This window comes from Lissotriton helveticus, chromosome 6 (assembly GCF_964261635.1).
Source record: "Lissotriton helveticus chromosome 6, aLisHel1.1, whole genome shotgun sequence".
Lineage (NCBI taxonomy): Eukaryota > Metazoa > Chordata > Amphibia > Caudata > Salamandridae > Lissotriton > Lissotriton helveticus.
The window spans coordinates 1,517,085,538-1,517,098,532 of record NC_136067.1 but is presented as its reverse complement, the minus strand read 5'-3'; the positions used below and the strand labels follow the sequence as shown (position 1 = coordinate 1,517,098,532).

The 12,995-nt window shown below is 44.4% G+C and overlaps 1 protein-coding gene across 2 annotated transcripts in view; it reads right to left on the bottom strand.

The window, feature by feature from the left end:
• The window catches only part of FANCL (FA complementation group L), a 370,446-nt gene that overhangs the window by 317,286 nt on the left and 40,165 nt on the right, over nt 1-12,995 (bottom strand). Inside the window, exon 2 of one of the 2 annotated variants that reach the window (XM_078649307.1) lies at nt 11,962-12,020. The exons of the other annotated variant lie outside the window; for it this stretch is intronic. Within the exon in view, the coding sequence (XP_078505433.1) occupies nt 11,962-12,020 (59 nt within the window). The remainder of the gene's footprint in view (nt 1-11,961; nt 12,021-12,995) is intronic. 2 annotated transcript variants of the gene reach the window in all.

Below are 12,995 nucleotides of genomic sequence, written 5' to 3'. Positions count from 1 at the left end.
TCCTCTAAGTTCAATGGTGCTGACACAGCAGATGGTAAAGTTGGCGACTCTCTTATTACATCCTGGCTGGGCTCAGATGGTGGTAGCTGCCCTGCCAGAGTGGGCTGTGATTGGCCTTCCGTGAGGCATGTATCAGGACCCGTGCCCTCCTCTGCTATAACTACTGGTTTGATAACATGAGTAGCTAAGTTATCCAAATCATTGACCATCTTGGTTTGCGACCCACCCATCTTTTTTACTTCTGCTGTTAGTTTATCTATTTTCCCAATAAGTGGCTTAATAATGGTCCTAATTTTAATATCTATCATATCCGAGATCCTATTAAATAGATCATCGTCAATGATTTGTCTAAAATCTTCTGAGTCTTCGTGGTCCACATTTTTCCCTTTGTGTCTAAGTGGTGGGGTAGGCTTTTTCCTTCCTGACTGATTACCCCCACGTTTGACTTGTGACTTTCTGCAGTTTCTCACTGGCCGGGCAACAGATAACGAAGGTGAGGGGACTTCCTCTGCGATATTTTGCTGGTGCTCGGAGTCAGACACCACATTTAATGAAAGGTCAACTAACAGGTCAGAATTTTCTTCATCATTACTGATGTCTTGGGGATTAGTATCGAGTATATAAGTCGTGGGATCAGATGGTGGAGTCCCAGACAATTGTGCATCAGGGACAGGACTCAGAGGGTGCAAGATTGGAGATTGACTCAAGCCTAGAGATTCCCTTCTCTCGTTATTAATTTTCTTAACCACTTGGACTAAAAAAGAGTCTAAAGTATTAAGTGGTTCTGAAGTCACAGGGGCCGCTTTTCTAGGCATATTTATAAAGTAAAAAAAAATGCTAACAAGGGTCAAGGATGGTCACTCAATAGGTTGAACAATATAATAGAGCTAGATCACAGTACTAACAAAACTATAATGAGAAAACCAAGACCAAACAACAATTAACAGTTTCGATTGTTCCACAAGATCCTGTTTTAGTTCAGATAGGCAAGGTCTAAACCTTTTTCTGTATCAGTAAGTTTGGTAAAAATAAATGGACCAAGACGATTTCCTCGTTTAACACAGTACCTTAGCTGGTCCACAATGAGATGTTAGAGAGGTGGCCCAGCCTGGCCTCCTTTGGCCCCTGACGGCCACAGACGGTCCCGGGCTTGTCCCGGCCGCTCCCGCGCAGCGGGATTAGCTATAACTAATATAAAGGCTCTGGGTAAATGGGAGGTGTGGTCAGGGAGAGCGGCCCAGCTGCTGTAACTCCGGGCTAGCAGCGCTCCTGGGTAATGTAGTCCCAGTGCAGCGCTACACTCGCTCGCAGCCCTGATGCAGCGCACGCCTCCTGGTCTGTCGACAAAGTTCTTTTGATGGCAGCAAGTTGCCCCCCCACGAAGCGGGACCCGCGAAGCGGGTTCCGCGAGAGGTAACAGGGAGCTGGAAAGCGGCAGAAATCCAAACGTGGCCAGTGTCAGCAAAGCGTCCCACTGAGGTCCAAGGGCGTTTACTTTTTAAACTGTTCTGGTGCAAGAGGTGCGGTCAGGGAGAGCAGCCCAGCTGCTGTAACTCCGGGCTAGCAGCGCTCCTGGGTAATGTAGTCCCAGTGCAGCGCTACACTCGCTCGCAGCCCTGATGCAGCGCACGCCTCCTGGTCTGTCGACAAAGTTCTTTTGATGGCAGCAAGTTGCCCCCCCACGAAGCGGGACCCGCGAAGCGGGTTCCGCGAGAGGTAACAGGGAGCTGGAAAGCGGCAGAAATCCAAATGTGGCCAGTGTCAGCAAAGCGTCCCCTGTAACCTGCCCTGGTGTTCCCAGGGGAGGAGACCACCACTGGACTGTGAGTAGCGGGTCTGGCCTTGGGGGAGCCCGCATTGCCCATGCATGGGGAGTGCTGGGCCTGATGTGATGATGTCCGGTCAGATGCCCCCAGAATACCTTAGTCTTCAGCGTTGCAGTGCCACCCGAGGGGCGGGCGGTGGAGCGGCCTTCCTTCACTCTCGACGGGTGTTGAGGTTGTGAGAAGGAAAAAGGGGGAGCCAGGGATACGTCAGGGCTGGCCCATGCTGCGACGAAAAGACTGAACACATAGGCACACTTTGATAAATTCAGAAATCCCCACTGAAGGCTACAATGCGACCTGTGCCAGGAAGGGAAATGGGAAAAGAGGGGCTGTAAAAAGCAAGAAACCAACCATGCTGGCAGAGGAGGGCACGTAGGGAATGAACGAGACGGCAGAGGTGGAAAACCCTTCGCCACACACATTGTACCAATCCTGGCGGTCATAAAGGACACGAAAGTGACCCTGGAGGCCCAGATTGCATCAGTGGTGAACGAAGTGGGGATTCTACGCGATGATCACAAAAAGTTGGTGACACAGTCATGGAGATAGAACTCAAGCTGGACGCAACTCACCTGACAGTACAAGAACTCACAGGAAGTGCGCAAACATGGAGCCAAACCTAAAAGTGTTGTCCGGCCGCCTGGAGGATGCAGAGGGGAGGTCCAGGCGGCACATTGTAAGGCTTGTGGGGCTCCCGTAGAGGGCAGAGTGTCTGAACTTCAAAGGCTGGAGAAAACTGTGCTACAGGGCCAACAATCACAATTCTTCTCGGTAGAAAGGGCCCAGAGGATACCAATGCAGGCCCCGGCCATGGGGCTTCCCCTCCCAACCGATCATAGTTCGATTGATGAACTACAGAGACAGGGACAAAATCCTACAGGTATCACACAAATATGGCCACTGGAGCACAGTCCTCGAAAAATCATGAAAATATTACTAGACCTGCAGGTCTACTAACTTGAATAATCTATTCGATCTAACTGTATAGTACTTGACCCGTAAACTGGCCTCATTATGTCATCGTAGGTGAATATTTTATATTGAGAATCACATTTTCCTTCATTATCACATACGAGAGCACCTTCCAATATGAGAGTTCAGAATTTCTGCTGTACAAAAAATTCCTATGTGGTTTGATTTAATAGACTAAACATTTGCTCTATGCATAAGAATCTAGCCACATGAAAAGGGTACACACGACCCCTGACTTGCCTCTTAGTTTACTAACATTGCCATCAGGGTGTAGGCAGGAATGTTTCTCAGTTCATCTTTAAAAACTCACTTTTAATAAATAGATTACTAAAGCATGAGGTGGTTGTGCACTGTCTCAGTTCATCTTTAAAAACTCACTTTTAATAAATAGATTACTAAAGCATGAGGTGGCTGTGCACTGTCATTTACTCACAGCATATTTTCAATTGCAATGGCCAAAACCGTTTCCAATAACATGCAGTTTTACTTAGAAGACTATATAGTGTATAAACAATACCCTGTGGAAACTGGGTTGCAGAAAACATATTTATCATTTGCACATCACCAAGTAAAGTGTTCGCTTTGTTTCATCCTATGAAATATTGTATTCATCACACAGAATTGCAAAACAAGGGCTTTCATAACTACTGAAATTGTTTTGAAATGTTTGTACAGTTTAAGCTATTTAAATGTGTGTTAGAATAAAACATGACATCCTAAAGCCTTCCACTTCACACTTTTTGTGCAGCATGTTTGTTAGACAGTTCACTTTCCAAAATCCTCGTACTGTGCAGAGAAAGAAAACGAATTGCAGGTGTAAATTGACTTTTGACCTTCATCTCTGAACACAGATTAAATTAAACAAGATAAAACCAAGATTGAAAGGCATCTTTGTGAGTGAACAGAAGACCTGTTGTCAGCTCGCCAGAAGGGGCAAGTAGGCCATAAATATAGCTCGACCTGACAAATCTGACTAGCCATAGTGAGTGGGCGAGTAGATTTGTCGAGGCGAAAGAACGAAGTCAACATATACCCGGATTACACCACCCTGATCCAAAGACAAAGAGGGACATTTGTGCCAGTGAAAAAGGTGCTGCGTCAACTGGGCTTAAAGTACGCACTCATATTCCCGGCAAAACTGTGAGCTGTTCACAAGGAAAAGGTTCACTTTCTGCTGTCTGTACAGAAAGCATGGAACTGGCTAGAGCATCAGGGTCTGTAGTCGGGTCCGGCTGGAAGAAAAAGACAAACAAGAGTCAGAATGGCACTGGCCACAGCGCCTCGCCGACTGCGCAGTTATAATATTCCTCCAGGAAACCCACTTAGTGGACAATCAACACAATTGCATGAGGAGAGGAAGATGCAGAGTAGCCTGTCATGCACACTAAACTTCTGCATTCAGAGGGGTGGCACTCTTAGTCAAGAAAACACTGCCATTCCATGTGACTCGTACATGGTCGGACAACATTGGATACGACACTACTTGGATGGAGGAATGGGAGAGAGGGTCATACTGATTAGTGTATATTACCCGCCTGGACTCCAGGCAAAGCTGGGACATATACTGACGGAGGTGCCGAAGGCCTTTATTTTCATAGTTGCGGTTTTAACTTAGTACTAAATACACATTTAGATAGGATGAGCACCAAACCGGAAGAGAAAGCAACAGTGGGAATACTGTAAGGCTTCATATGAGTACTGGGGATGATGGACATTTGGAAGGCTCTTCATGGACAAGAGAGAGAGTATTCGTTATACTCGAACGCGTGTGTCATTCTGTCTAGACTGGATTATTTTTTTTTCACCAGAAGAGACCCTGTACAGATTCTTTGAGGCCAAATATCTGGCGCAAGGAATCACAGACCACTTCCCCTTATACATTACCCTGACCACTGGCAGTGCACAGGAGCCCCAGGAACGGCAAATGACAACCAGGCGTTTCAGAAAAACTAAAAAGTGGTGGGAATGCATGACAAGGCCACAAAATACTACTTCCAAGAGAAGAAGGGTACTGTGAGAAGTATGGCCATGTTGTGGGAAGCCTACAAGCCTACGGTCAGGGGTGTAGTTCTATAGGGGGAGGTTGGGGAGAAGAGAGTGCGGCTAAGATGATTGACAGCTAGAGAGGGACCACAGTGCCAACCCAGTGCCTCAACTGAAGCGCAACCTTGATCTGAAATGTAAAGAATACAGTGAAGTGGCAGGCCATGAGGTGAAGAGCAGCTACCTCACCAAGCAGAAACGCACCTATGAAGCTAGGAAACTACTTCCATCATTGGCCGCAGGGAATGGGAAGAGATTTATATCCTAGAGCTTAGATTGGAAACAGGAGTGACTGTACGAGGGAGCAGACAGATAGCTGAGATGTTTGTAGAATACATGACCATGTTTTATAAAGCAAAGGTGACTGTATCAGAGGAAGAAGTAGGGGACTTCGTACAAGACTTCCCCGTGAGGCCCCTGAGCCTGAACTAGCGACGGGCATTGGAGGCCGAATTGACTGTGGCGGAGGTTGCTCTAGCACTTACACAGATGCAGTCTGAGAAGGCTCCGGGCCCAAACGGGCTACAGGCAGAATTTTTCACAAAATTTTCAGGAGGGTGGCTGGTCCGCTGCTCTCGTTATATCTAGAGGCGTTCCGCAACAGCGAAACTACCTACAGACGTGCGCACAGCGACTTCTGCTCTTATCCCCAAGGCAAAGAAACCCTGAGATAGGTGCCACTTGTATAGACCAATATCTCTGCTTAACACATACACTAAAATGTTAGTAAAGGAGTTGGCAAGTAGACTATGCCCAGTTATAACAGACTAGATATACCCCGGCAAAACCAAGTTAATGCCATACCGCTCAACAAGTCTGAAACTGAGACGCCTATAAAACAACATAGCCCAGATAGGTGGGAGAGAGGAGCCATGGGCCATCATCTCACTTAAGGCTTTTGATTCGGTGGAGTGGTCCTTCAGATTTGCAATACTAGCTAGTATGTTGTTTGTGCCCCGACATTTCAGGTGGATTAGGCTGCTGTATACACTGCCGCAAGCTATATTGAAACTCAACGACTGCCTCATAAGAGAGATTTCTATCGAGAGGAAAACCAGGCAAGGCTGCACTCTCTCACCAATGTTATTAGCATTGGTGGTGGAACACTTGGTGAAAGTAATGAGAGTAGATGCCCAGATCTGGTGGTGGACTGGAAACTCGGGCTGGGTGGAGCGGATATCGCTATACATGGATGGCATCCTGCTATTCTTGGCCTAGACGGAAAAATCACTCGGGAACGTCTTCTGGGTTTTCAGTGCATTTTCAGGCTTCACGTTTAACTGGGAGAAATCCCTGTTGTTCACCATGAAGGGATGGGTGCAGGAGAGAGATTTGCAGTTGCCATTGCTGTGGGACCCCATAAATTCAAATATCTGGACATTTGGATTATTAAGGAGGCTGCATCCCACTACGAAGAAAACCTTGGCCGGCTGATTAAGGGACTGCAACGGAATGTGAAACACTGGAGGATGCTGCCGGTGTCATTAATGGGCAAAGCAGCAATATTCAAAATGATTGCTCTTCCGCGGCTTCTTTATGTCCTACAAAATAGCCCAGACCTTTTTTGCCCAACTGGATGCCCTAGTGAGAACACTCCTCTGGGCAGGGGCCCACCCCGAATCACAATGAGAGTCCTACAGAGCTCCAAGTTTGAGGGGGGCATTGGGCTCTCGAATGTCATGAGATACTTTGAGACGGCACAAGTCAGCGTGGTAAACTACTGGGCATACACATCCTGGGAGGACCCGGCCTTCCGAATGGACAGATGAGGTATGGTCACTCCGAGCTGTGTCCACGTACTGTACACTGGGAGACTGAGTCAGATTATGAGACCGGCGATAGCCACGGTTGTGGCAGTGTGGCGTAGCCTGCAAAGAGAAATGCAGTGGGACAAGAGACTTATGCCTCGAACGCTGCTATGGGAAGGGACTTCACGTAAAGCAAATCCTTAACAGATAGAAATTGTTGCATGAGCGAGACAAACAAAGTGAGGAAAACTTCATCTAAGAGGAACAGGAATTAGAGCAAACACAACAGTACAAAGAAAATCCTATAAATGTGTCTTATCATAAGACCATGACTGATTTAAACCTCCACACCCCCTGCAGAGTGCCACCTCTTTTCACCTATGAAGGGAGGAAGCCCAATGAAAAGTTGCAGCGGCAGCTCCTCCGTTAAAAAAGAGGACCGTTGCCCCACTGCTCACTGAGCAGGGCAAAAAGGAAAAATAAAATGATAATACAATGTTATTAGCATTTTATTTTTTTCAGTACTGAGCCAGTTTAGGGAGGGCTGGGCTGTCGTCGCGCAGGGAGGAGGAGGGGTGGGCACCGTAAGTGTGCATGACGATTTGGCTGGCCATCTTAGGACACCGAAACAGACATACACACTTGGTATTTCTCTACCTGGCTGTGTTGCACAGCCGGCTGGAGAACAGTCCTTGGCTCTTAGGCACTGTTTGAGAGGCAAACCAGGCCACTTAGACCAATCACGACAATGCTGTCATGTTGGTAACGTTATTACCAGTGTGACAGCAGCGTCGTGATTGGTTTAGGGGAGTCTGGGAACCTGTCTGCTGCTGGGAGTCAGGGAGTCTGGGAACCTGTCTGCTGCTGGGAGTTAGGGAGTCTGGGAACCTGTCTGCTGCTGGGAGTTAGGATATTTTATTATTTCTCCCACCCCATACACTGCCGCTGCCCCACCACTACTGTTCACAAGCAGCCACCACTGGAAAGCTGGCAGCAGAGTCACGTAAGCAAAAACACATAGCACAGAACTAACTAGGATATTTAGATTCTTCAGATCCATGCGAACCAAAAAATATAAAAATCAGAGTATGGAAGGAATTTGCTATGCAGCTTATCCAATTCTACAAATACCTGCAACTAGGGCATGCCCTAACCCCATATGTTGCGTGTTTGGAATCTTTCCCGGAGTTCAATCCGATAGAGGAAAAGGTACTTATGGGCGACTTGGGGGACCACAAGACTGAAAAGATATACCAAACTCTGGTAACAAATCTCTCCACAACCTTCGATTCACTCTGGGAAAAATGGCAGACAGACCTTGGTCTTCTTGATAGTAATAACTGGACAGAGGCCCTAGAATCCCCGAGGGGCGCAGCAATAGCCTCTCGTCTCAGACTTATCCAGTTTAAATATTTGCACTGTGCTTATTTTACCAGATATAGTTTGTGGAGGGTGGGGCTGATAGATATGCCTGCGTGTCTACGATGTGGCAGCGCAGAAGGCACGTTTACACATACCATCTGGGAGCGCGATGCAATTAGTTGATTTTGGAGGGGGTTACAAACTGCCTATCAGAGGTGCTTTGGTGGGCAATACCCGGGTCTCCTAAGCTTGCCTTATTACATGTCACTGAAGAAATAGAGGGAAACAGCTACAAAAGACACTTGCTATTCCTGGGCCTTACCCTGGCTAGAAAAGATATAGCTAGGCATGGAAGGACTTGGCCCGCCTAAACTGGGAGCGTGGAAGGTAGGCCTTGATTGGTGTATGGGTCAGGAACAGCCTATTTTTAAAGCACAGGGCTGCCCGCAAAAAAACACCCCAAAATCTGGAAACGTTGGGCAGACTTCAGGGGTCTCATATTGGAACCCCCTACAAAATGAACCACTGATGTGGGAACCTTCTGAGAACACATCGCTGAGGAGAGTAATACAAAGGACTACGCTATGTGTGAATTGGCTTGATGGGTAGGATACATGGATTACTATACAGCACAGTCGGTTGTAAAGTTAGGGGCTGTTGTTCACAGACCCGAAATGTTTACTTTTATTTCTGTATTATAAATGTCATATGGAAGTCACCTGCTTGAATGCTATCATATCGATCAATCTGTATTATATTTCTCCTGTCAGAAATGTGACTATTTTATCGGTCTACTTAATAAAAAAGTGTTTTGAAATTTTTATTATATATATATATATATATATATATATATATATATATATATATATATATATGTTCGCTCTCTGCCCCAAAAGCGCGGCACTACTGGTGGGCGGGTGCGGTCCATGCGCGTCGGAGCCTCGCGCTTGACAAATTGACGCTCAATCCCTCCCCGATCCCGGGTAGGAATAAGGACTGCACACACGGGATTAGTTTTTCAAACAGCAACTTTACTCGCACAGACGCGTTTCGGAAGCTGTGCTTCCTTCTTCAATGTGGTTACAACGTCCCGCGCTTGTAGGCGCCATTTTATTACCCAAGAGTACACAGCTGAAATTCAGGGTCATAAAGAGAGGACTATCGTGCAGACGCCATATTACTAGTACCTAAGAGAAAATTCAACAGTACTAGTGCGTTGTGCGCAAATTAAAACCAAATAGCAGATCTACAATAGAGCATGCATATTTAGAAAACAAAGAGAATAATCATTCTCGAATTACGCCGTGAATCGGCAATTGTCCTCCCATGGTTTGAATGATGGGCCAGAAACAAAAAATCTTGCCGTGGATCGGCTTTTGGCAACCTCGTGCGGTTGCCAAATTTTAAAGTTCCCGTGCCCATTATGCAAAGATGTCCCCCTCAAAAGTACTCATTAGTTCATCATAGGGATAATACTGTACATTGTCTTCAATGTTACCAAAAAATTTTTTCTATAAAATCCTCAAATCTACGTACATTAAGCCTAATGTCCAATTCATAGAAAGAAAACATGATTATTCATTATACATTTCTACAGTGTTCAAAAAGCAAGAGCCAATTTGCTGATTTACATAAATTCATACGGATTAACTGCCCAGATGCACCGCCAGTTCCTCCCCACAATTTAATCCATCCGGATTTTTTGTTTGACAGTCTATTATGTGACGTGACTCCAATCTTCGTAATTTTTGTAATTTATCTCCTCCCCTGATGTTATCGGGTATGGCATCCATACAAAAATACTGTAGGAGATTCCTGTCACTATTGTGTTTAATGGAGAAATGTCTGGCGACTGGATATGAGAAGTCCCTGTTAGATATGGCCCTCATATGTTCCAGAATACGCAGTTTAACTGGATTGATGGTGCTCCCTATGTACTTCAACCCACAGGGGCATTTCAAACAGTAAACAGCGAAGGGTGTGCTGCATGTTAGAAACTTGTTAATCTTCTTTTGCCTATGCCTTGTGATGTCATACGAATAAACCCTTTTGCTATTGGCACATGCCTTGCACCGTCCACAAGGAAAGAATCCTTTAGCATCTTTCAACTGTCCAGTCTTAGGTGGAATCGGTGACAAATGGCTATGTACCAAAGTGTCTCTCAGAGAGCGCGCCCTTTTAAAGGTAATGAGTGGATTCTCAGGTATGTCTCCTCCTATAATGTTATCTAGTCTCAGGATATGCCAATGCTTTTTCAGAATAATTCTGAGTTGATGACTATCCTGAGAATAGGGTGTTATCATCCTGAATTTTTCTTTGTCGCTCTTGGGTTTATATTTTTTACAAAACAAGGTATTCCTTGGAGGTATCCTAACCCTGTCCAGGGTATTCTTGAGAAATGTTTTATTATACCCCCTTGCCTCAAATCTTTCAATGCTCTCCTCAGCAGCTAACTCAAAATCCTCATTTGTAGAGCAATTGCGTTTTAACCGCAAAAGCTCACCATAAGGTATTGACTGAATAAGTTTACGGGGATGATTGCTAGACGCATGATGGCGGTGCATCTGGGCAGTTAATCCGTATGAATTTATGTAAATCAGCAAATTGGCTCTTGCTTTTTGAACACTGTAGAAATGTATAATGAATAATCATGTTTTCTTTCTATGAATTGGACATTAGGCTTAATGTACGTAGATTTGAGGATTTTATAGAAAAAAAATTTTGGTAACATTGAAGACAATGTACAGTATTATCCCTATGATGAACTAATGAGTACTTTTGAGGGGGACATCTTTGCATAATGGGCACGGGAACTTTAAAATTTGGCAACCGCACGAGGTTGCCAAAAGCCGATCCACGGCAAGATTTTTTGTTTCTGCCCATCATTCAAACCATGGGAGGACAATTGCCGATTCACGGCGTAATTCGAGAATGATTATTCTCTTTGTTTTCTAAATATGCATGCTCTATTGTAGATCTGCTATTTGGTTTTAATTTGCGCACAACGCACTAGTACTGTTGAATTTTCTCTTAGGTACTAGTAATATGGCGTCTGCACGATAGTCCTCTCTTTATGACCCTGAATTTCAGCTGTGTACTCTTGGGTAATAAAATGGCGCCTACAAGCGCGGGACGTTGTAACCACATTGAAGAAGGAAGCACAGCTTCCGAAACGCGCCTGTGCGAGTAAAGTTGCTGTTTGGAAAACTAATCCCGTGTGTGCAGTCCTTATTCCTACCCGGGATCGGGGAGGGATTGAGCGTCAATATATATATATATATATATATATATATATATATATATATATATATATATATATATATATATATATATATATATATATATATATATATAAAAAAATGCTTCTGTAAAATAAAACAAAAAAGAATCCTATCTAGCAGACTATTACTCACACCACACATTGAATATTGGTAAGAAATTCTGGTAAACTGCCGGACACTTATAGAAATAAAAGTTGGAACAAACTCGACATAGCTACAGCCAGGCCTCTTCATTTATATCGCACAATATTGAAGACCGTGGCACAATCGCCGATATAAGTGAGCAACAAGAACTTCACAGTTTAAAGGATACACAAACATTTATCACTAAGGCAGAGGCAAGTAACATTCATAAAGGACAAAACTAGTTTCTACCTGGACCAACTTGGCCATCTGTTAAATTCCTTGCATGAAGAACTCTCACAGATGAAGCAGACTAGTAACAATAAGTCCAGCATTGGAAAGCATGCTAAGAGAACACCAGCTATAAGCAGCACTTGACAAAACATCAAAACCATGACATAGAAATTCCAGCGTCAGATGTCAACATTTTGAGCATGAAGTTTGGGTCACAGAAGTCGGGATTTAAATTCCAGGCTACAGATCCAGTTCTAGGAGGTCTTTATCATTGACATCCATAAGTTTATTTTCCAATATAAGTACTTTTAAAAGTAACAAATAACTTTAAAATGCAACAAAGACAGGGGGGAAAGGACTGGTAGAACTTACCGTGCATTTCTCAACTGATAATCTGAAGGTAACAGTATTCTCAAACGGAAGTCTTTTTCCTATAAAAAAAAATGTAAAATATAGGTTTGTTCCGAAAGCATCTTTTTGGAGTCATAGGGCATTTATTTATATTCACAAGGAGCAAGAAAAAAAGAATATGCATAAATAGTATTATAAAAGTACACACAGCTATTGGTTAGTGTTGTCTTTAAAGTGGACAAAACGTATAAACTATCCCATGTTCTAAAACTACCTTTTATTTTTAATTCCAGACAGGTGAATGGTGTGAAGTGAAGAGTAGCGGGCAATCAGAAACATAACTAAACACCACCCTATGCAGCGAGTTAGGCGGCTTGCCCAGTGGCAGATCGGAGGACAGTACCACATGAAGTCTCTAAAGTTCTTGCCATGAGGAAGCCAGGAAGTAGATAGAGGTCAAACTCGTGAATCCAGAGGTGCCTCCAAAAGTGCCCCGGCTTTTGTCTGCAGACCACAAAACTCTGTCACCCTTTAACTCCTCAAATAGGTTGAAAAACTATCTATGGCTGTTGTCTAGAAACGACCCATGTCCAAGGTAGGATCATACAGGTACTAGTGCCAAGTACCATCACTTCTAAAATTTAAATGGAGAAACTTGATGGCCCAGTTATTAGAGATAGATACACACTCATTACATTACAAGTCTTAGCAATGGAACCGCTGCAATAGCTGGCTAGAGAGGCCTGCCACTCTGCTGGCAAAGGGCAACAAATTTGAATGCTTGGTCACTCTTTTTTCTGCTCAACAATAGCATGTATTAAAGAGACTATTGAGGAAGGTACTGAGAGAGTGGTTTCCCAACACAGAGAGCATGAAACAGCCTGCAACTCAGAGATACGAAAGAAGTTCACACAAGAAAGGAATTGAGATAATACCTTCAATGGCACTACGTTGGAGCGATGACAAAGGATATTATGACAAACTTTACATTAGTGTTTAAAATATATAAGGACCAGATTCAGGTATCAAGTGATAAGCTTTCTGAAAACTGTCCA